The sequence below is a fragment of the Phocoena sinus genome, chromosome 12 (assembly GCF_008692025.1).
Source record: "Phocoena sinus isolate mPhoSin1 chromosome 12, mPhoSin1.pri, whole genome shotgun sequence".
Taxonomy (NCBI): domain Eukaryota; kingdom Metazoa; phylum Chordata; class Mammalia; order Artiodactyla; family Phocoenidae; genus Phocoena; species Phocoena sinus.
In genome coordinates, this window is record NC_045774.1 from 25923715 (window position 1) to 25947143 (window position 23429).

Sequence of the window (23429 nt, forward strand, 5' to 3'; positions counted from 1 at the left end):
TCCTACTTCCCTCTGGGCCTCCATGTTTTCCCTGTTAAACCAGATGCCTTACCCTTAACAGTAAGTTCTCTTAATACCTATGGGTGAGAGATGTACCCCCTGCCCAGGTGTTCCTTGAAATAAAGTTGTTTGGGAAGTGTGGTCTTAATATTGGGGCCTTTTTCTTTCATCATTCGTAAACAGAAAACATCAACATTTGTTCTTAAATAATTTACTTTTTAATCTTGACTTCTGTGAAAAGTTACATTTAAATTTAGGAAAACTTGAAGAAAGCCAATAGAGTGTCAACAGTTTTCTATCAGAGACAACTAAATGTGCAAATTTCAAATGTCTTCTATAATAAGTATAAATAATCCCATTTATTCACATTAAGAATGAAAATATTGATACACAAAATATTAAAATAGCAACTTTAAAAGAACTAAATGAAAACACTGAAGTTTATGTGAAATCTTTAGAAAGACATTATAAAGAGATCTGTCAAGGAAAAAGGCTTATGGTCTCTCAAGGGGAAAACACATCACATAGGACAAGTAAAGACTATGGAGAGTTAGTTACAGATTGCCAAAATTTTCAGGTTCTAAGTCCAGACCCCCCCCACAAAATAGCAGCCTTTACCTCTTGGGACAATGTGTTTCCCTTCCTTTTTTTTCTAGAACAAGTATGAGAGTAACACAAAACACACAGAGAAACTGCAGGCCAAGGACAGAAAGAAATTTCCTCGTACTCATGGTTACAAGGTTGTGCTGTCCCAATGCTAAGGTGGCCACGAGGTCACTGCCCTGCACCCCAGCACACAGCATTAACACAGCAAACAAAACCATCACCAAAGGCTCCAGATTTCCCCGTGACCTTCTCCAATCTCATCCCCGCTCCTTCCCAATCGTCTCTCTAAGGAGGTAGGATACGCAGAAGCATCTACACACTGTGGAGAATGGTTTCTCATCGGAGGGCTGGGAAGTGGCTCTGACCAAAGTTTCACGAGGAAGCGTGAGAGTTTACTGAATTTATTTGCGATGCGACTTCTTCTTTCCAAAATGTGTGGAAAAGGTCGACTCCCCTACTGTGGTGAGGAGTTTGCTGTGTCTATAACATGACCAAAAGCCAGTATGTTTAAGAAGACAGTATAGCAATTTCTGCAGACCAGAACAGCTTCACTTAAATAACCTTAAAGTTTGCAATAAAATAAATAAAGTGATTACACAGACACAAGAGTCTGCTGGTGGAGTTCAGGTGGGCTGTGTCTACGAGTCGTGCTTGCCCCTACAACAACCAGAAAATAGGTCATTATTATCAGTCAGTCTTCTTACTTAAACTTCTAGGGCAGCAGCGCAACGTAACAAACAAAATTCCCTCATATGTAACATAAGGGGCCGTTATATGTGTAACCAGGTGTATGCTCACCTCAGTTCAAGTTAAGCTTTAGAAGTAAAGACAGTGATAACCAAAAGAGTTACACATCTGCCCACTGAGAATATTCTGGGTCTTACAAGGTGCATATTGTAAAGAGCAGCTGGTGTGCTTTTCACCGTGGACTTGTTCAGTCCCAGCAGCCTCAGCATCACAGTCTGTGGACGATTTTGCCGTGTCCGTGGGGAAGGAACGAGGCAGGTAGGGCGAAACCGTGAACGACCGGCACTTTGAGCCTGCCCGTTATCCCTGAGCTTCCCGAGCTTCCGGCACAGGGCCTGTGGGCCTCAGCTCCCCATCTCCGAGAAATGCTGATGGAGGGCAGGGGGGCTGGCTCCGAGGTTCCCAGCCCGCCTGACCTGCGTCTTTTCCCTTTTCTCTAAAGATGAGGCAGCAGTCCTGGCACGCGTTCTGAGTCCATGAGGTTCCTGGCCGCCTGCTTGGAAGGAGAGGCGTGGGCTGAAGCCCACACAACCCGCGGCCAGTCACACACTTTGCTCAGATTCCAGGCCGGTGACCGAGAGCTTCTTTCTTGCCCTGCTCAGAGACACCCTGGCCCACCGTGCAGGGCCGGACCCTCGGGTGGCACCGGGGCGCTTGGGAGCACAGCGCCACGCGGGGCTAAGGCTCCAGGCCCCTCCGGGCCGGGGCTGGCCCCCTGGGTCAGGTAGCCGTACATCTGCTTGAACTGAAAGCACTCGTATGCAGTAGCCGTTTCACTTGGCGTTGCCGAAGTGCTCACAGGCGGTCGCCCGGCAGCGCTGCGTGGGGGGCTCCTCAGGGACGGGCTCGGGCCGCCGGGCGCTGGCGGCCATGCGCTGGCCGAGGTGCTGGCACTCCAATGCACAGCTCCTGGTTTGCAGCAGGCCAGCATGTTCCTGGCAGGTGGCCCGCGTGCACTTGGACAGGAGGTGCTCTGGGTGGCTCGGGGCAAGTCTCTGTGCTGGCTCGTCCTCTGGGTGGAGAGAGCAGAGAGAACCACTGTCACATTCATTGTTCAGGGACCACACGGTGCCATCTCATCCGACGGTGTGGGTTCTACAAAGGGCTGGGTGTGGTGAAGGGCACCTGCCTGACCAAGCGGACAGGGGGCGGTCTATGGACGGGAGCCTCCAAGGACCTTTCCTCCCCATCCCAAGAAAACAGATCTGGCCCCAGGGAGGCCCCGGTGGAACCACCATCCCTAACACGGAGGCCGCCAAAGGCTGGCCCGGCTCGCTTCCGTCTGGATTAATACTAAGGTGCCCTCATTTAGACAGATTCCCTACCACCCTCCAACCAGTAGGAGAGGCATCTATCCATGAATGTTTGCTTTTCTTATATGCCAGTAAGTGGAGGCACCTGGGATGTTCTGCCTTTTCCTTCTATCTCATAATAAGGGGATTACTTAAGAAAGTCTGCACTTCTGCTACAAATCCAAGAAGTCTCTGATCGCCGTTTGGCTTTTCGGAGGCTTTAACGGGTTTTATTCCACGGCTGGTTTTATTTGCTTCTTAAAATGACCCTAAAGTAAACTTAGGCCATGAAAATCAATAGGAACTGCTGTGCTTCCAGCCCTGGGGGCCAGGCTGACTTTTCCCCTGGTTTTTCCCTGGAGCTCAGCAGGGAGGAAAGTCTGCTGATCGCTCTGGCAAGGAGGCGGGGCCCACAGGAGAGGGGGGCGTCCCTCAAGATGTCTCACCAGCTGCTCTTCAGTCCTTTTCGCTTCATGAAATCTCTGGTTCTGAGCTTCGATGAAACACTTCTGACAGTATCCTTCGAACACACTGCTTCCGAGGGCGCCGCATTCCCTGCCCAGGCAGGGGACAGTGTTCTGGAACCTGGAGGCCGTGGGGCTGGCTTTCCCTGAGGCAGGGACAAAATCTACAAGAGAGCAGAGGCTCATCAGTAACACGTACGGTTCACCAAGTGGACAGATGCTGACATCAAGGAAACAGACAGGTTCCTAATACAGATTAGACCAGCTGCGCTCTACCTACGAGAGCAACCTTTCAGAAACCTAGCAAAATAACCAACAGAAATAATACTGTAATAAAAACGTCTTTGACTTTACAGATCTCTCCCTTTGGAACAGGCCTCACTGGTCGGTCACAGGAACAGAACAAGCAGAGACATTAGGTGCCCATCCTTCTTTCAAATTTGAGATTTCAAAAACCACAAATGGACTCTTACGACATCAGTGAAGGCCGCTCTCTTTCCAGCTACCACTCACCAGGTTTTTTTTTTTTTTTTTTTTTTTTTATGCGTTACGCGGGCCTCTCACTGTTGTGGCCTCTCCCGTTGCGGAGGACAGGCTCCGGACGCGCAGGCTCAGCGGCCATGGCTCACGGGCCCAGCCGCTCCGCGGCATGTGGGATCCTCCCAGACCGGGGCACGAACCCGTGTCCCCTGCATCGGCAGGCGGACTCTCAACCACTGCGCCACCAGGGAAGCCCCACTCACCAGGTTTTGAATTTTCTCTAGTATGCCAGAGTTTCAAAAGAAGTCTCGTCTAAATTCTACCTTACAAACACGACACCACATGACCTGATAAAAACGAATTCTCTGAACTCTACCCACAGGGCTCTTGTGGGTTGTGGAACATGCCGTTCTGTGCTTTTGCTTCCAGGTGTGCCGGCAGAGCCACTGTGACTGTCCCCCCAACGCAAAGCACACTCAACGCCACAGCCCTTTCTTGAAGGGGCTCCCTTCTTGAATTTCAGGGGCAAACTGCCTTCTACGAGGGTTTTTTTTTTTTTGCGGTACGCAGGCCTCTCACTGTTGCGGCGTCTCCCGTTGTGGAGCACAGGCTCTGGATGCGCAGGCTCAGCGGCCATGGCTCACGGGCCCAGCCGCTCCGTGGCACGTGGGATCCTCCCGGACCGGGGCACGAACCCGTGTCCCCTGCATCGGCAGGCGGACTCCCAACCACCCCGCCACCAGGGAAGCCCTACGAGGGGTTTTGAAACAGGGGTGAAACCCATCCTCTCACTCACGTTTATTTTCTCTGTACTCGATGAAACACAGCGTGCAGAAGCCTTTGTTCTCTGGAGTCCCAAAGTACATGCAGCCCGCTTTCCTGCACTTGCTTGTCCCTTTCCTGTCCCCTGGAGTCCGTGCGGCCGAGGAGCGGTGGCCAGAGGGAGCCTCGGGCCCGGCTCTGCGGCAGGCGTGCGGGGAGAGGCTCTGTGCGAGCTGTGAGGGGTCAGACTTGGAGCGCTGGTGGCAGGAGAGGGGGCTGCTCGAGCTGAGGTTCGGGGCGGGCTCGGCTGTAGTCCTTTTAAAGCAAGCACTGCAGATCCCATTAAACGTCCTGGTGACGTCCTGGAGGCAGGCTCGGCACTTGCCAGGGTCGAGATGCTGCGCAGGGTCCGAGGGGTGGCCCGCGAGAAGCTGCCGGGCGTTGTGGCATCGCTCGCAGAAGCCATTGTGCTGCACGTTGAGGGTGAAAGGGCAGCCGGGGCTCCTACACTTCATGGCCGTGGTCTCGCTGAACAGGAAGAGGCTGGGTGCTGTCGGAGGGGCTGAGTGGGGACCCCCGGTGGGCTCCTCGGGGCTCCAGGCCTCCCCCCGGGAGGCCCCGAGCACCAGGCGGGGCAGCGCTTCAGGGCCCGGCTTGGAGTTGGGCTTTGGGGCTTTGGTTTGTTTCTTTTGCCGCCTCTCCGAGCACTCGTGGCACAAAGGTTGGGTGTTCACGGACATGAAGAAAGGGCAGTTGGGCGTTTCGCATTTGATGTCCATGAGAGAAAGCTGGGGGACGGAAGGTTCCAAAGGATTCTGGGGGTGCGTGTCTCTCCGCCCCTGCTCATTGTTTTCCTGCCACTTCTTGTACTCGTGCTGGACAAGTTCAAAGTAATCATCTACCAGGTTTATTTCTTTGGGTAAGTTAGCTTCATCCAACCTAAAGACCGAAAGGAAAGAAAACATGAGACTACACACATACACACACACACACACACACACACACACACACACACAACTTTACACCAGTAGATCATAGAGCAAACTTTTAAAATGTGGACTGTGGTAATAACTTCATAACCATTCACTGAAATGCAGCCTATGATGAAGACTTTGCACCTCTAACGTAACACAGTCCAATACTGTTGAGAAGACGTCATTATTTCGAGAATCAGTCTTATTTAATTAATTTTGGTCCAGCCCAAATTATAGATAATTCTAAAGAAAGGGCTACTCAGGGGCTGCTTCTACACTTAATTACCCTCTTCCTCTTTGAAAAAGTCACTTTTACTTTCTAACTTCTCAGAGACCAAATTTCTAGTGAAATGTTATTCAAGGTATTCATTTGGGATGAGCTTACTTTATAGTACAAACTACCTTGTAATGTGTTCTGTATTTTTCTTTATCAATTTACTTAATTAATTTTAAATGTGCACCTGGTCTCTATTAGCGGTAACCGCCACGAGCAGTAACTAAGAGGCAGACACACCATCAGGTGTTACATACTGACTTCTGACTCTGTAACTTGTTCATCTCCACTTTGAGAAACCGATTCTCTTAGGCCTCCTCGGTCTTGTGCATTTCAAAGTTCTAGGAAATGGGCATCTCTTTATCATCAAGCCAGTGTTTACAATTTTGATACCTGTACAACCTGTACTCTGGGTCTCTCCTCCCCACCCCATGCGGCCAAGCCACGTGCCTGCCACATAAACACATTCTACAGCCCAGTCTGCGTCTGGTGTGTCTGCCTTACCCAGAAGCCAGGAGAATGAGTGTTCTGTCTCTAAGAATTTTCGCTTGCTAGTCTAGCACTAGGGCACTTAAAAAAAAAAACAAAAAACCCATCCTCGATGTGAACGCACTTTTTAAAGCCACAGGGCTGACACTCAGCATCCAGATATGCAGAAAAATCATTTTGGATAAATTACTTGTTCCCATTTGAAACCCAAGTTAGTGCTACCTGAAGTGATTGTCTCTGACTCACACACAAGCCCCTAAACTTGTTTCACGCTGGAGGAAACCAGCTTCAAATAACTTTACTGTTGGTCTTTAGGGTAGCAGCAGCTTAAAGATGACAAAGCAAGAGCGAAAAACAAACTGCTTACTTTGCAGCGTTAATTAAATGGGTGGTGCCATGGTCCCAGCCTTGAACAGGGATTTCTATCACCATCAAGTACTCTTTCAGGAGCTTTTCCTTCATCTCATTTTCAGGATCTGTCAAAAAGTGAACTTTTAAGTCTTCGAATCTTCCTCTCTCTCTGTTAACAAGTGGAACAGCTCGGATTTCTGAGGGAAAAAAATAACACATCAGCAAAATATGATTCTACTAAATGAGATTATGTGTGAGGCCATATATATAACAACTACATTTTGAAGATGCAGAAAGGATACAATTACAGAGGGGAAAAGTATTATCTAGCCACAAAATCAAATGGGGGAACAAACTGTACTAAACTCTAATAAAAAACACACGGCTGGGACTTCCCTGGTGGTGCAGTGGATGAAAATCCGCCTGCCAATGCAGGGGACACGGGTTCGAGCCCTGGTCCGGGAAGATCCCACATGCTGCGGAGCAACTAAGCCCGTGCGCCACAACTACTGAGCCCACGCACCTAGAGCCCGTGCTCCGCAACAAGAGAAGCCACCGTAATGAGAAGCCCACGCACCGCAGCGAAGACCCAATGCGGCCAAAGATAAATAAAATTAAAAAAAACCAAAAAAACCCCACACGGTTTCCAGGATGCCCACAGCACATTAAGCAGCCTGGAGGCAGTAGGTCTTACTGGTCAAATCCCACACTCAGAACCAGACCGACCTGGGTTCGAGTCCTGACTTTGCTACCATCCATCTCTGTGACATCAGGTAAGTTACTAAACTTCTCTGAGCTTCAAGTGCCTCATCTGTACTATAAGGTTACTGCATCCACAGGGATGCCGTGAATATGAAATGAAATAAAATAATGTACCTAAGCATTTGTAAAGTGCCTTATTAGTTCCTCATTAAGCTATTACAATAATAGCTAACCTGCCAGACATTTACCTGCCCCATGCCAGGCACTGTATTACAGGGCTAATTAAGAAATGGTAGCAGTAATATACATTATCTCCTACTTGCCACTAACATGCTGAAAGAGCTTCCCAAACTATAGACAAAAAGTTGGGGGCGCATTACGATGACTGCTATTACATCACTGTTGCTAAACAACTGACAGAACACTGTATTTAAATGAAACTAATATACTTAAATGAGACTTTCAATAAGAAGCAAAAGAGCAAATCCTGATGTTCAGGAGGAACAGGGTGTACCAGTATCTACCAGCAAGTACAAACGTGAATAGATGCTCAGTTTTCTCACCAGGTCCACTGTCCTTCATGGTCACCAGGGGTACAAAGTGTTGGCTGTCGTAGCCGAGAATGATGGGGTATCTGTAGCATTCCTGGGCAGGCCAATGGAGAGGCAAGTAAATTCCGCCCACCTTCAAAGGAGCAAAATTGGAACCCGATTCCAAACTTCTCAGCATTTTGTCTGTTTAAGGAAAGAGAAAGAAAAGATAAGGCCCTCCGCGGCTTTCATCAGATTCCATTTAACTATGGTCTCCTGTAACTTTGGTAGCATGGGTTTTCCTAAGAGGTAAAGCACTAACGCTGAAAAGCACTTAAATACAGATAAGCCACCAGCAGGCATCTCACCTGAAATGACAATGATCGGCCTTCTGAGGATGTTGCAAAGGACAAATATGTGTATTTCTTCCAGTGAATTATACTGCAGTCCACTGCGGGCCACTGGTATGTCCGTGGATGCCATTTTGACAAGGCTGTCCCATTCATCAGTCCAATTCTAAGGGGACAGAAAAGAAATCATTGAATGTACTCTGCACTAAAAAACAATTCTGGCTTCACTCTATAATTTATCACTTGTATCACTCAGCTTGCTTTTACCTTTTCTTGAAATTATCATTTAAACGATCACCCTTTTGTCCCCACTTTGGTTTTCTTCCCTTACTTTTTTCCACTACAAGGCAAACTCTAAAGTAGGGGAGGATGGGGACAGCACCTGCTTTCAAAAAAATCCCTGATGAGGCATAATGTCAACGCTCCTCATCCAAATATGCACAAAAATCCCAAACTTGTGACTGAAAACGGGGAGGCACCGTCTGAATTTGATTGGCTGGCTCAGTAAAGCATGAGAAGGGCAATCAAACTGAAAAACAACTAAAACACCACAGGGAAGCCCGAGATCAGAAAGATCATTCTAAAATGACTCCCCAGCTGGGAAGCTGCTGCCCTGGAGCCTCCCAGCAGCGACAAGAGCCTCAGGTCCATCCCACAGGAGGTTTCTGGTGTTTTCCATTGACTCTGCTTTGCCAAGTTCATGTGACCCGGCAAATCACATGCTCCTTGAGAGCAGGGACTGGCCGAAGGTACTGTTTTGCCACCATGGAGCTCCGTCCATAGATGCTGGATGAGGAAACACAACATACCCGGGTATCGTAGCAAAGCCCCGTTTCCACGAATTCCTGAGACTTAAGAGACTCCAGCTGCCAGCGGAATTTAAAGTTGCGGGTGTCCGTCTCCTTGAGGGTGCTGAAGAGCGCCTTCCTCAGGACCAAGTCTGTGTCCTGAACACCCCACATGTACTGGGAAGCAGCGTGCATGAGGCAGTTTCCGTCACCTGAGGACAGAAGGGAAGCCAATTCAAGCAATCTACATCTAAGGCCTAGCAGCGGTTTACAGAATAAACTAGCCTTACGGCTACCATGCGGGGACCCAAAAGCGCTTGTGAGAAACGCCAGTGGTTTAATGTCTTAGTCGAAGGGCCAACTGGTAACATTTCACAAGGAGATGACAGCTTTAACGAAAAAAACATATATCATTCTTTTAACTCTTATTTTTCATGAATGATACTAACAGCCAAGGAACCAGGGAGTGAGAGTCAGGAGCCCTTGGTTCCAGCTTGGCTCTGCCCTAACTAGTTTAGGTGACCTTGGGGGGAAATTCCTTAACCTCCGAGTATTTTTCCTCTTTGGAAATGAGGACATTGGATTATGATCTCTGAAGTCCATTCCTTTCTAACATGCCTTGCTTTTCTGGCTAAGACGCTGGCACTATTGCTCTCTGACTCTGAGAGAGAACCCCCAGGGTAACATGCTCAAACCAGGAAGCTGGTCTGGCTCCATTTACTAGACAGGGACGGCCTGGCCATGACTCAGTGGTACATGACTTGACCATCCCATCACAGCCTTTGGGGCCTGGGAGCTTCCTCTCCTGGTCTGTAAAGTGGGAGTGAGAAGACTGAATTACCTACTGCCTGCCCACCCCACCCCCAGAAATGCCTTGTGTGAACCCGCCTGTTAGCAATTAGAGTCCTTTTTCAGAGTTTAAAGCGGGCCTCGATGTCTACATTTGAAAATAATTCAGTGTTTAGGGTTGGCACTTGAAGAATTTTGAGGCTTTTGAGAAAAAGATAGGTCTAATTTTATTCTATCACTTTGTTACTTTTATAGGTTAAAATCCACAATTCACGAGACTGCATTGCTTTTTGAACTCCAAAGAATAAACATTTTGGAGGTCTGTTTAATATTAAAAAAGTTAACTCTTTAGTCTCTTTTGGGAAGTGCATAATTGTTTTTATAAAGAAAAGTTCAATCGTGTTCTTACATTGTTCTATGGGGCAATAAAGCTATTTAAAATTTTATCAAATCTTAATTATAGTCAACTGTAAACAACAACAACAACAACCCCTCAAAAATGTATCCACAGCCAGTATCCGTTCAATTTACACACTTACAAAAACTAGCTAAATAAACATTCAAACCAATGAACCAAAAAGATCGCTCAAGGCTTGTGTCTTGGCAGAAATGTAGCAACAACTGCATTCTGTTGAAATTTCCCCTTTGCAAAATCTAGAGCAAAGATAAGGCTTTTTTTCTTCTTGTGCTTACTTTCAGTTCTTTATTGAGATGCACCAGCATAAAATTCCCTAAGTAACATCTGGAATTCCCCTGCGCTAAGTTATTTGACTAGCAATTGAGCAACAGCTATTGTACTTTTTGTTCTGGTGTGTAGACATTTAAAGTGCGAAGTGCACCCTGGACTTTCCAAGTGGGTGTGGTCAGGGTGAGCTGGAATAGGGCTACTCATTATACAAGTGAAATCGCTGCAGCCAATAGACGTTGGAATTTTTCACATGAAGTTTCAATTTTATGCCACCTACTCCCTTCCTCATTCACCACAGTCTCATATCCTCAAATGCAAACTTGTGAATCACCCCCTCCCCAAACAGACCATTGACTTTGTAGAGCGCTCCTATAGGGGGAAGGCTTAAAAAAAAAAAGGGCTAATAAAAATCAGACAGGAAAAGTCATTTGTTTCCTTCCTCCCCCTAAATATCTTTTCTTCCTTTTCCAGAATTTTAAGGAATTTTTTTTTCAAGTGGTGAAATAAAAGGATTCTGAGCCTAAAAATCCTTACTTCTCAGAAAATGATATCAGAATGCACTTGCCTTTATAGTTTTGCTTGTAGCGTGAATCCTTGATTTAAATGACCTATCTTTGCAAAACAAGTATTTACTTTTTATATTCAATTCTTTCTCTTAAGGAACCAGAGCAAGTTAACCCTAAAATCTCAGTTCAGTTCATGATAATATGCTTTTTCCCTTTCCACCACATTTCTAATTTGGCAGAATCTCTTCTTTCCAACTTTCCCACATCTTTTTGTAACCAAATGGGAGAGAGTTAAAACCACATACTGTCAGGAACATAAACCCCTCGATGATGACTTCACATAATTACCTACTTCTAAGCATCACTTGACTTAATGCCAAGAACAACATAAATACTACATAGCCCCAGTTTTCTTTCTATGTTTCTAAGAATCTATGCTTCAAAAATAAAAGCAAGATGTTAAGGTGATGCTAACTCCCAGAACCAAAGGAAAAAAACATGTCCCTCAATCGTGCCAAGTTACCCAAGTCAAAAATGGCCAAAGTGAATGTACCAATTTATTTAAGTTGATGTTCTTATCATCTCACTGTCAACAAGGATGTACTAATTTTGCCCTTCGACATATTATTTTGATCGGGATGGTTTAGGATTGTCACTGATCTAAGGCCAGGAGCCTTTTGAGAAAAAGGCCTTACTTAAGACTATAAGCGGTCTACTTGCTTCTTGTAATGATTCGCTACATTTATAAAGTAGAATTTTGTATCTGCATTAAACAGTATGCTCGAATGTTTCTGTGATGTGCATACTCTTACTTAAAGGAAATAAACAAAAGACAAAACAGTAAAGCTTAGAACAGGAAACACCTACTAGTCATAAACGGCCATTGGGTAGACAGTCACAGACAGCAAGAAATGCAGTACAGTACTAGGAATCCCAAAAGAAAACATGAAGTAGAGGTCTAAAACCTGCACTAAAGGGCTTCCCTGGTGGCGCAGTGGTTGAGAGTCCGCCTGCCGATGCAGGGGACACGGGTTCGTGCCCCGGTCCGGGAAGATCCCACATGCCGCGGAGCGGCTGGGCCCGTGAGCCATGGCCGCTGAGCCTGTGCGTCCGGAGCCTGTGCTCCGCAACGGGAGAGGCCACAACATTGAGAGGCCCGCGTAACGCAAAAAAAAAAAAAAAAAAAAAAAAAAAAATAAAACCTGCACTAAAAATCTCAAGTATCTTTCTAGTTCGTATCATGGGACTGTGGGCAACAGAACCCAGGTAAGGGAGGAGCTGACAATAGTCACTGGTTAACCCATAAAATGTGTCACTGATTCAAGAAGTGTAAGGCCATCATCACAAGCATTTTCTAATGACAGTGGGAAACGCTACCAGTTTTCACACAATGCTTTCCTTTTGAACTTAAAGCCTTTTGATATTTCCATTACTGGCTAGGGAAGGGTATTTCACAGATGATTAAACAGTTGCAAGAATTACATACAGAAGTCATACATACATACCATACACATATACTTAATAGGTGCATGGTGTCTAGAAATGCATTCTTAAAGCCTCAGTGCGCTCTGCTGTCTAACATACACTAGAAAATATCCTTAATTAAAATATTCACAAAACAAGCTTGCTTTCGTTACGTGCCCCTTATAGAATCTCTATACTAAGGTACCTGCGGCCTTAAGAGATTCGATTTGGACTGGTGCTATTACCTTCTAATAAATGGGCACCCAGCCCTGTGGGAGCTACCCCGGCCCCCAGACAAAAGCAGGTCTTACCATTTGTTTTCAGCGCCACAAGCTTCCTGACTTCTCGGCACCAGTTGAGCTTCTTCTGGCTTTCCAGGGAGGCCTGGATGTTTCTGTCGATGAGAGCATTGTGGATGATCTCCCGAAACTGTGGACAAAACTGGCAAGTTCTGAACATTTCCAGCGTGTACCGGTGCATGGATTTAAAATGGTGAATGATTCCATTGGTAGGTTTAAAAATATCTTCTGGAGTTCTCTCTCTTATCTTCACAGCTTTCCGCATATTGCTCAAATACAAAGCCAGAGGAAGGAGTTGCTCAGCCATGGTGCTCTCCAACACCTGAAGAGGAGTGAAAGAAAACCCCATGCCGTTAGCTCGGCTTTGATATGACTCCTATATACCTGCCTGCAGGAAACCCCAGTGTTTGATCTTGTCATTACCCTAAGCGCTAGGCAAAAGATCTTAGTCACCTCTACTCCCAGGATACTAGCTGGCCCCAAAGATGAACTCACACCGGACTGTTTTAAGTTACATCACTTTTAAAGATTAGTCTAAACAAGAGAAGGAAGGCGAGGAGTGGGCAACGAGGAGGAGGGGAATAACCCATGTTTTCAGTAACATTTGTCAGGGAGCCATGCCTGTCTGTCAGCAACAGGTATGGTGCCTGGTAACCGACGGAAAATCCCACTCCATCCTGATGCCGCTCTGGGGCAGCCACTGGATTTGAGGCGCCCTGAATGCCAGTTACAGGCACAATGTAGTCCTGACAAGTCTGGCTCCTTTCCTAACAGCACCACCGAGCAACCCTCGCTCTTAGGCAAAGTCTTGATTTACCTCTTTCAAGCACTCCCTCCCTATACTGGAAAGACAATAAATATTTTGTGAAAAATCCTGCAATTTTATGCTGCCACCTAGGCTGTTGATTGGACTTTTCTCTTTAGTCCCCCAAAGAAATATTTATAAAGCGTATACTTGTAAAATGTATTGTAATATACAAAGAGTTAAACTGAATGTTTTATAACCAACAGAAAAGCTTATTCCCAGCAAGATGTTTTGCAATTTTAAGAGCAAACAGTCAGCCGTCTTTCAGAACCTCTCCACTGAACTTAACAACATCAGAATAAAAAATAGAATAATGATAACAATAACAATAATAGAATAATAAATTCTATACTTCCAAGAGCAGATATTGGAAGTACAGAATTATATTCTATATAATTACAGAATTAACTGTATTACTTCAACTCAACCGTCAACCAGATTTTATTATCGTCCTCCAGGTACCAACACTCAGATGGATTTTGCACCCTGTCTTCACTCTGAAATCTTCAAGCATAATCGACTGGTGGAAAGAAATAAAAGTCTGGAAGCAGACAAGGAAAGAAGTTTCAGCCAGAGGGACCACTCAGGACAAATGAAAGAGGAGGGGGGCAAACCCCAGCATCTCCAACCCATGCCAACAGCATGGAATGATGGAATGATGTAACGTGGGATCTTTACAGAGCAGAGCTTTGTGGAGAGCCAGCTCACATTCACTGGCCCTTAGTAGGGTGCCTTGCCATCCATCCTAATTTCCAAGATGAAGACAAAGACATTTTCAGAGCACGAAGAGAGCCCCTAGGAAGTTTCACTGCATTTGTTAATCCCACTCTTGTGTCATACTCTTTACCGGGGCAAGCCTCTAGCTGAGAAAGAAGTTAAACCAATGTAAGAGGGAGAAGAAACCTAGATTACAAAGAAGCCAGTCCTGGTGGGTCTCAGCTCTCTCAAAGTCATTGATAAAATGGTCTAAATTCTCACGGGCCGCTACAAGACTCTGAGGTTGCTTCTGAGGAGTCTTCTGGTGGTGAATTTAGCCCAGGATTCCTTATCTGATAGCTGGATGATGCCTGGAAGAAGTCATTCTCTGGGTCAAATGGTAATCTCTGCTTTGATGTCAGATATTCCTTGCAGGTGGATTTGGGCAAAATCATGGCAGGACCACAGACACAATGAAGGGACAAAAAGATCACACACACATCGCCTTGGTGGCATGCAAATGCCTCTTTCACGATGTCATTCATTTGTCCATCCATCACTCAACAAGCACTGCCTGACCACATACTTCTACTGCCTGACCATCAGCTTGTTGCTGAGGCTAAAGATAAAGACAACCTTATTCTCCGGCTTGAAATCACACGAGCACCTTAGTCTCCATCTACGGCAACTGTAGGACTGGTCCTGCTCAGGTAGGTCCCACACCATCCAGGGGCAGGGCTTTGCTGAGAAGCCTGATCTTCCAACACCCGCCCCTTGCTAATCTCAGAACACCACTCCTGTGGCTGCAGAGTGCCTGCTGCCCTCACAAGGAAACAGACAGGCAAGAGGAAGATTTGAAACAAGCTAGTTGTAGCCTCTTTTTTGCTTTTTTGACTCTTCTTTTATCTTCTTCTTCACCTAAGATCTTTCAGCAAAGTTCTCAAATAGTGAGAGCTGGGACCATAGGCAAGACATGCAAATGTCAACATTTGATAGTCCGGTGTCACCTCACTCATAGGTTCAGCCTCGCATGGCCTGCAGAATTGCCTCCTTAAAAGAAATCAAAACCCACTGCCCAACTGCCTAGGACTTGGACTTCGCCATACTTAAGATTAAAGAATAATCTGACCTGTGATAAAGAATTTCTGAGCTATGACTGTAATGTCCTTATATGCAAAGACATACAATATTACCCGTAACATTTCTTTCATGTTGTTACCTCATTGGCTTTTTATCAACAAATATTGACTTTTTAGAAAGTACCCCTCCAAAAATTCAAAAATTGTACAAAGAATTGGAAAAAAAAATAAAGAAGCACTTTAGACCACCAAGACTTAAGCAGTAACTGGCTGTTTAATACTCTGGGACATTAGGGCTGTGGTCCAGAGGACCCTGAAACACTGGTTCTCTCAGAAGGCTGCCCTGAGATACTTGACCAGAGCGGCTTTCCAAGGAAAGAAGATCAGAGGCAGGGAGAACTGAAAACAAAGCGGTCTCAACAAGTTCTGAGCTCCTTCCTTACTTAATACCACGGCTTTCCTGAAAGGCCAGGTGGCAGGATGTGGGACGACCTCGACTGACAAAGACAGTCTGACTGGGGGATAGGGGCCTGCAGATGCTCTAAACTGGAGCCCCCAAAGGCAGGCCGACCACCCACTGCTACACGCATACTTCTCTGACACTGCTTAACTCTCAGTGTCTGCAAGCCGTCCCCGGGGAAGTTGAGCTGACCGGGCTCCCCGCCCCCTGGGTTTTGCTACCCCTGAGACATGCCACACCTTCGGGCTGGTGCTACAACAATCTGGAAAGAGGCCACAGCAGTTTGCAAGGGCTACGTAGCCGTAAGCATGCAGAGCTTGATTCCAAAAAAGACAAGCCAAAGAGCACCAATGACCACCCACGACCAAGCGGCCCCGGGGGCGACTCTCCCCGCAGGCAGCTGCCTTTCAAGTTCTCTGCATTATCTGCAAGAAACAGCTGGCTGGATCCTTGAATCCCGGCTGTCACCCTAACATCTGGCGCGGCCCCCTCAACTCTCAGCAGTTCAGAACCTACAACGGGTACAAACGGCCAACAAACTCCCCTCTGGAACCGCTGCAAAACCAAGGCCAGGTCGACGGAGCCAGCCCGCGGGTCGCTGCCAAACTCGCACCCGCAGCCCTTGCCCGGGGGAGACGGCACAGGGACACGGGGGTTACCTCTTCGGGACACGCGATCCTCTGCAGAAACTCCAAGTCCAGGTCAGGACAGGCGTGCGCCGCCGGCTGGGGTCACGGTCGGGGTCGGGGCCAGGTGGAGGCGGCGCCCCATGGACGCCCTGCTCGGGGTTAGTTCGCGGGCCGGCCCGGGGTTGCGGATCTCTGCTGCCGCCGCCGCCGCTGCCGCCGCAGTTTCCCCGGCGGCCGCTCTTGCCGCTCCGCCCCCGCGGCCCCTAGCTCGTTGCACTTGGCCGCCGCCAAGGCTGCAGACTGCCAGTTCTCTTTTTTCCCTTTCTGTTTTACCGCCCGCGGACAGCCGGGGATTTCCACACAGGGACTTTCCAGCCACGTGACGCGGGCCGGGCGCCCGAAGCCGGTGGTCTCCTGCCGCTAGGGGGCGCAGGAGACGCGGGAGGCCCGATGCGCTCCGCCCCGCCCCGTCCCCGCCCCGCCCCGCCTCTCCAGAAGCCCGAGAAACTCCTGCGCCCCGCCCCGGGGTGTCCCCGCGTGAGTCACCTGGGCATTTCGGAAGCTGGACTCAACGTCACATCCATGTGGAAATCGCAGTGATGGGAACTGGAAATGAAATAGGGTCTTTTTCTCAGCCGTTTTTCTGCAGAAAATCATCAACTGTGGAGAACAAGAAGGGAAATCATAAAGAAAGAAAACCCTAAAAACCACCACAGGCCTCCGCTGGATTTGCAAAGCTTGGACTGCGCACGTGATGAGCTCGTAGGGGAGCGCCCAACTCTGGGCCCCCGGGGGGGATTTCGAGAAAAATATGCAGTCACAGCCCTTGGTCCCTGTCCGCAGCATTCGTGCCAGCCCCGGACCCGAGGCTGGTGAGATGCCGTTTCGAAGTGACGTCAGATCTCGTGGCCCTGCAGCCTCGAAATTCGCAGGGGCAAAGCCAGTCTTAGATAAAATTAGGAATCAGATAAAATTAGGAATCAGAACCACTATCAACCCCGGGCTTCACTTGACTGATTTTCCATCTCCATTTCTGCGTACCAGGGGTCTGGGGGGCATCCCATTCAGGTAGCATTTCAGTTGAGAAATCACTTCTAGTCCCTTACTGTCCTTGCCACGTCCCCCTAAGATCTTATTAGGAGTCTTTTTAGAGGTGCTGATGGCAGTTCACCCCAAGATGCCAATGGCTGATAAGACTTATTACCCTCCCCCCCTCACACCCCCTTATTAAATAGCATTATAAGGGCAGTGTCTTCACCTAGAGGGTGTCCTGTAGAAATAGGTGTCAGCCACCTTGGCTATGCAGGAACGTGAGTTGTGGAGAGGGGGCACTAGGTCCTTTTGCTGTCTTGGTCTCCCCCTTGGCTTGGCTTATTTTCTAGAATGACTAGACTAGAACCAGACTGAAGTATTCTGTACCACTGCCCCCTTGTAGGCTTAGGTATACTTGTCAGGCCATATATCTCAAGTTTTGAATTATAAAAATATACTCCTCTCTCCAGTAAGAACCTGCAGAGCCTGGGCTGGAGGCTGCGTGGAGTGTGGTACTTTTCCGGTGGCACTTAGAAGAGGGAGTCAGTAGTGACCAAGGTCCCAGGGCTGGTGCTGGTCATTTGAAACCAGTGGCTGGAGTTTCTTCCAACTCCAAACCGCCTGGTATTTGTCGTCCTCTCATTCACAAATGTTTTCAGCTGCCAACACTCAAACAATTGATAGTCAAGCTAGTAATATAATACTGATAACGGTGATGACGATGCTTATGAAGTCCTTACTATATGCCAGGCTGTAGGCTAAGTGTTTGCAATGCATTCTGCCATTGAAGTCTCACAACCCCACTTTGCAGATGAAGAAACTGAAGTATAAGAAGCTTACTCCATTTGCCCAAAGTCTACACAATCAGTGGCAGAGCCGTGACTGGCGCTGGGCCTGCCTTACTCCAAAGTCCACACTGTGAGGTCCTCTCAGAAAATAATCACTCTCAGAAAAGATCCTACAAAATTTAAAGTCTCAGGGCCTCTGTTTGTACCCTGGCCACAGCCTCATAAACTTACAGCACTCACTTAACCAGACGTGGACCCTGGGCAGGGGCAGAATATGGTCTTGGGACCCAGACGGGCCTTGGTGTCATCCTCAGGAAACTTTCTGAGCTAGTGGAGATGGTAAAAGGTGATGTATGCAAAAGAACATCCTCAATCCTCAGACCACTCTCCCTTTGTGCTCCTTTGGAAACAGAATTTGCCTGCTCTTATGCCTCACGGTCTGGCTCTGGCCCCTCAACTCCTCCTGTAGCTTCCATTGCCCCTTTTCTGGTTTACATCTGCTCCCCGGTTTCATGAGCTCGGAATGCAATAACAGGCATAACAAGCCTGAAAGACCACACTCATATCTGCCACTTCTAGTTGTCCTGAGATCGCTGCTATACCATCTTGCCTGCCAGGATTTGTGACAAGGTAATGGCAGTCAGAGGCAGGAGTGGTCTGTAACCCTCAGTTTAGCTCTACCCCCAGTTCCATAGTTCTGCCACTGGAATGATGGTCTCTGTGAGGAGGCATTCTTAGCCCTGCCCTTCTCTAGTTTTTACTGTTCTTTCTGTCTTCTAAATCAGAGCTCTGGCTGTGCACTTTTCCTTTTCTAATACTTAACACATGGGCGAGACCAATAAGAATTTTCTTGGTAAATCAGATAGAAAGAGTGGAAGAGGAAGGGAGAGTATAGAAGGAGAAACTCCTTATCAGAAAGGGGATATAAAATTTGGGGAAATCTGTGGAATGAATTGAAACCAGAGAGATATAAAAGCTTTGCAAGGGACTTTAATTTCTGCAATAGACCTTATCAAGGTGAACAGAACTCTGCAAAGAGAAAGGAATATTTATAAACGTTGTGTGGACACATAGGAGAGGAGAAAAAAAAAATGTCTCCCTATAAGAGAGAAGAGGAATTCTGGTTATGTGGAGTGTTTTGGTGAGTTCCCAAGTTATGTGTCATTTTTATTGTGGTGCCAACATTCACATGTCGTGAACTTCATACAATGAGCACACATGACCTCTTGGAGTTAGTCCGTGGGACTGTGACTGTGGCCTGTGTGCCTGTAGCACATAATGAAAAAGATGTGCATCCCAAGATAGTGGGGTTGGAGTGGGGGGTGGGGGTGGGGAAGGGGGCAGGAGAAACCTGATTAAAGAGAGGCAGATGTGACAATTGGGACGAAGACCCATATCTGGCTCACCTCAAAACTCAGTCCATGAGTCTTTCTTAAGAAACAGCCACAGTGTATTTCTGAAAGTGTATGGAATTCCATGGCTTGGCAATCATGGGTTAAACTAAAATCGAACATTTTGTGTCTGTGGTACAATTGTTTCCCTTTTCCTGGCATTGTTCTCTGTTGAAAAGGGAAATCCATACTAAATGTATTTTGAAATAGCCTTATGTAAGTACGGCAGTTTAGTTATTACAGGGTAGCTTTAAATCCTGCTTCAAATTTTAATAACCCAGGGCTGAGTTTTGAGATTATTGAAGTGTGATGTTTGCACTTTCAAGGCTGTTATCAGGGCTAGTTTTGAGAAGACAATAGAAGTTCTTTGTGGGCTATAACTGCAAGGAGAACTGGGATAATAATGTCACAGGTTTCATCACCCTATGGATGCCAAATCTTCCTGAAATGCTACTTCTTATCTAGGGACCTCAGATCCTCTACAGGGATCATCTAGGGTGAATGGAGAAACCAAGACCCACCACAGGGAAGGGACTTAACTGAGGTTACCCAGTGAGTCACTAGTAACAGGAACCCTCCACTAGAAGGGAGGGAGTTGGTTTAGTGCCAAGTACAACCCCTCTTTACCCTACTTTGCCTGAAAGCATGGGGTACTGAAATCTGAAACTTGTCAGAAAATTCATTCCCCAATGAATTCTGGTTTAACTTTCTGTCAACACTTGGATGAAACACTTGGCAAAGTAATTTTATTTTACATTATGAATGTAAATATTCAATTCTTGGTTTCATTTCCGTTTCTCTGGAGGCTTCTATTAATGACCCAGTATGAATGATGGCCGAAAGCTCTAAACTGGGTTTTATTAGGAACCAGCTGGTGTGCGGGGTTGGGTTTAATAGTAAGCTGGATGTTAACTGAAATAAATTAGCTCCTGTTGTTTGGAATAGTGCAAGCCATTGTGAAAATCTGCCTTTGATGCGCTGCCTTTTCCTTCATTTGCCTCTCAATTCTCTTCGTCCAGTTTGGGGTGTCCATATCCTGCTTCCTTGTCACCCCTGCCTTCTCTCCTCACCTACTTCCCATCAGCATAAGAAAGGATTTTGGCTCTCATTCTCTCCCAGGGGCCTGTTTTCTGGGACTGGCTAATCTAATAAGGTAATTTGTGTCCATTTTCAAAAACAGATTGCAACGTGTTACTGTGTTATATTTCTTGAGAAACATTCCTATTGACACCAGAACTTCCCAGAGCTTAAAGGTGGAAATTCCAAGCGCCTTAGCAGGCTGGAGGAGAAGCAGCTGTATTTCCATGATTCTGAGAATCCATAGCTGCAAGGCATACCCTGGATTTGATATCAACACGGCGGGTGGGGCAAACAACCTCATCCTATTAAATGTACCCATGTTCTTTCTTTTACTCACTGACTATAGCCTACATTTATTGATGTAATTACATTCCCCCTTCTTCTTCACTGTGTAAAGGAGGAAAGACTTTAGCTCTACGCTCCTAGGTTCCATAGCTGGGTGTATGAACTGAAAATAAACTGAAAATAGGCAGATTAACAGGAGAAAAGGTCTACAAATTTATTAATTTTTAATATGTGCATGGGGCATCGCAGGAAAAAAGTGTGTGTGCCTGAGATGAACCAGCCATTTTCTTCTTTCTTATTTTTTTTTAAATTTTATTTATTTATGGCTGTGTTGGGTCTTCCTTGCTGCGCGCGGGCTTTCTCCAGTTGCGGCGAGCTGGGGCTAACTCTTTGTTGCCACGGCATGTGGGATCTTCCCGGACCAGGGCTCGAACCCGCGTCCCCTGCATTGGCAGGTGGATTCTTAACCACTGCACCACCAGGGAAGTCCCCTCTTCTTTCTTATTAGAATGAGTAAACACCAGCAGGGCAGAGGAGCAAGGACCCTCTGCCGGGTGTGCTTATCGTGCATGTTTATGCATGTGTATTATTCTCTTGGTTACAGGGAAGTTGACTAGTCTCCCAAATGAATGTTTAGGTGTTTTAAAATGTTTATTCATGCACTTTAGTTTTAAAAATCCATTTGTAAATCAGTTTATCGTATGCAAAAATATTAACCTTTTGTTTGTTTTATGTTACTGAAAAAAGCACTCTTGTTTTCCGAACTGTGTCTGTTGTCATAAAGTCTTAAGACGTTAGCTTTAATTGGTTTCTAGTTTTCATTATAGAAGATTTAGAAACCTAGAAGGAAATTTTACAATTGCCATGTTTTTGATATATGCTTTGGAGGCTGCCTGGGTTTTCCACATTGAAATAAATCTGCTGAATCTGTCTTGAGACACGTTCAGGTCTCTAGAGACAATGGCTAGATAGGCATCATGCTTCATCTCAGAATGAAATGTAACGTTTCTCCTGGAACAAGTGACTTTCATGGTATTTTACAGAAGTAATCCCAGCCCCCCAAACTCAACTTGTTGCATTTCAGCTCTGAAATAAATTCTTAGGAAGAAATACCTTGATTCTTGAAGCTTTCATCCTTGGTTCTTGGCTTCTCTGGTTGAACCAAATAGTACGTCTTTGGTTTGTTCTCAATGATGTCAACATTCAAACCTGGGCACATGTGAGATTTGAGATAAAAAACAAACAAACATTTTTTTTTAATGAAAGAACTTAATTCATATATACGTTCCTGGCTTTGAACTTCAGGAAAATTATTGTGCTGCTTGGGTGGCTTGAAAAATTCTTGGCCCTGGGCATTTTAACTATAATCGCTTAGAAACACACAACCTGTTATGTCTTATCCCCTAACTATAGTCGTTTGCTTTATGATGACTGAACTATCCTTGAAGAACTCTGCATGTGGCTGTGCTTTCAAAGTACCTTTCTAGAGCTAAATCAGATGATGTGAATGGAAAACTCTCTATGAGAAAATGTAAATAACCTCCTAAGCTAATGATCGTTTACTTTAAGCCTTAAAGCATCTATTTGATATTTTCTGAGTTAACATTTATTTTACTTTTTAGTTTTAGTTTAAATTTTTAAGGGCGTAATTTCTGATATAAATCATTTTAGAAACTTTAGGAACTTTAAAACTTTCAGCTGAGCCAAGAGATTATTTTTCACCTTCTTAATTGGTCTCATTGTGCTCATTTATAAAATGAAAAATTTGGATGCACTAATCCCTAAGAATCATTCCAACTCCAACATTTGATCCTTCTTTGGTTCTGTCAAGAAAATTGTATATGAATTAATATTCCAGTGGGTTACATTTAATAAGGAAATGTGTGTACAGGGTTTGAATCACACTGCTGTGTTCAAAGCTCAACTCAGCCACTTAACAGCTAAATGAGCTTGGGCAAGTTACTTCACTTCTTTTCCTTTAGCTCTATATTTGAAAACTGGAGATAATAATAAGACCTAGGATTATTATGAACATTAAATAAACTAATACATGTGATGTGCTTAGAACAGTGACTGGCACATAGTAATGTTAGTTATTATTAATTGTTCATCTTGACAGAACAATTTGTTTTATTTCAATGTTTGCTTGGACTTAAACATACTAAAAGGTACAACAGGCATTTCATGTTTGTTTTCCATATTTTGGGGGCCGAGTATTACCTTCATTTTGCAAGGTAGTTCAAGAATTCCTTTATACATTTACTTTTTTCCCCACAAATATAGAATTATAGAACTATTGAATATTTGTATTTGATGGGACCTTTGAAACCATCAAGACCGATAATTTTCTTTTCTTCCTTTTTTTTGACAATGTTTTAGTTTTTTAATGAGCATTTTTTACCCAGCTTTACCGAGGTATAATTGACAAAAAAAAAAAGCATATATTTAAGGTAAACGGGATGATTTAGTATATGTATATAGTGTGAAATGATTACCACACCAAGCTAATTAACACATCCATAATCTCATATAGTCACCATTTTGTGTGTGTGGTGACAACACTTAAGATCTACTCTCTTAGCAAATTTCAAAGTATACAATATATAAAATTATTTTTCAATAAGACATT

At 45.7% G+C, this 23429-nt stretch overlaps 1 protein-coding gene across 1 annotated transcript; it reads right to left on the reverse strand.

Annotated features, from left to right (window-relative positions):
* Window positions 1-651: 651 nt before the first annotated feature.
* TNFAIP3 (TNF alpha induced protein 3) lies at window positions 652-16541 on the reverse strand. Its single transcript, XM_032651611.1, has 9 exons — window positions 16255-16541; window positions 12568-12877; window positions 8831-9021; window positions 8040-8187; window positions 7705-7875; window positions 6456-6636; window positions 4386-5290; window positions 3092-3273; window positions 652-2365 (listed from the first exon to the last, which is right to left on the reverse strand). The coding sequence occupies exons 2-9, from the start codon at window positions 12860-12862 to the stop codon at window positions 1952-1954; spliced, it is 2487 nt and encodes an 828-aa protein (XP_032507502.1). The 5' UTR covers window positions 12863-12877; window positions 16255-16541; the 3' UTR covers window positions 652-1951.
* Window positions 16542-23429: the final 6888 nt, after the last annotated feature.

Excerpts from the sequence above, each read along its gene's own strand:
- TNFAIP3 (XM_032651611.1), bottom strand. The coding sequence starts at position 12,862 with ATGGCTGAGCAACTCCTTCCTCTGGCTTTGTATTTGAGCAATATGCGG. Across the intron at positions 8,188-8,830 it reads GGCTTTGCTACGATACCCGG|AATTGGACTGATGAATGGGA; the intron begins GTATGTTGTGTT and ends CTGTCCCCTTAG. Across the intron at positions 2,366-3,091 it reads AAAGGACTGAAGAGCAGCTG|AGGACGAGCCAGCACAGAGA; the intron begins GTGAGACATCTT and ends CTCTCCACCCAG.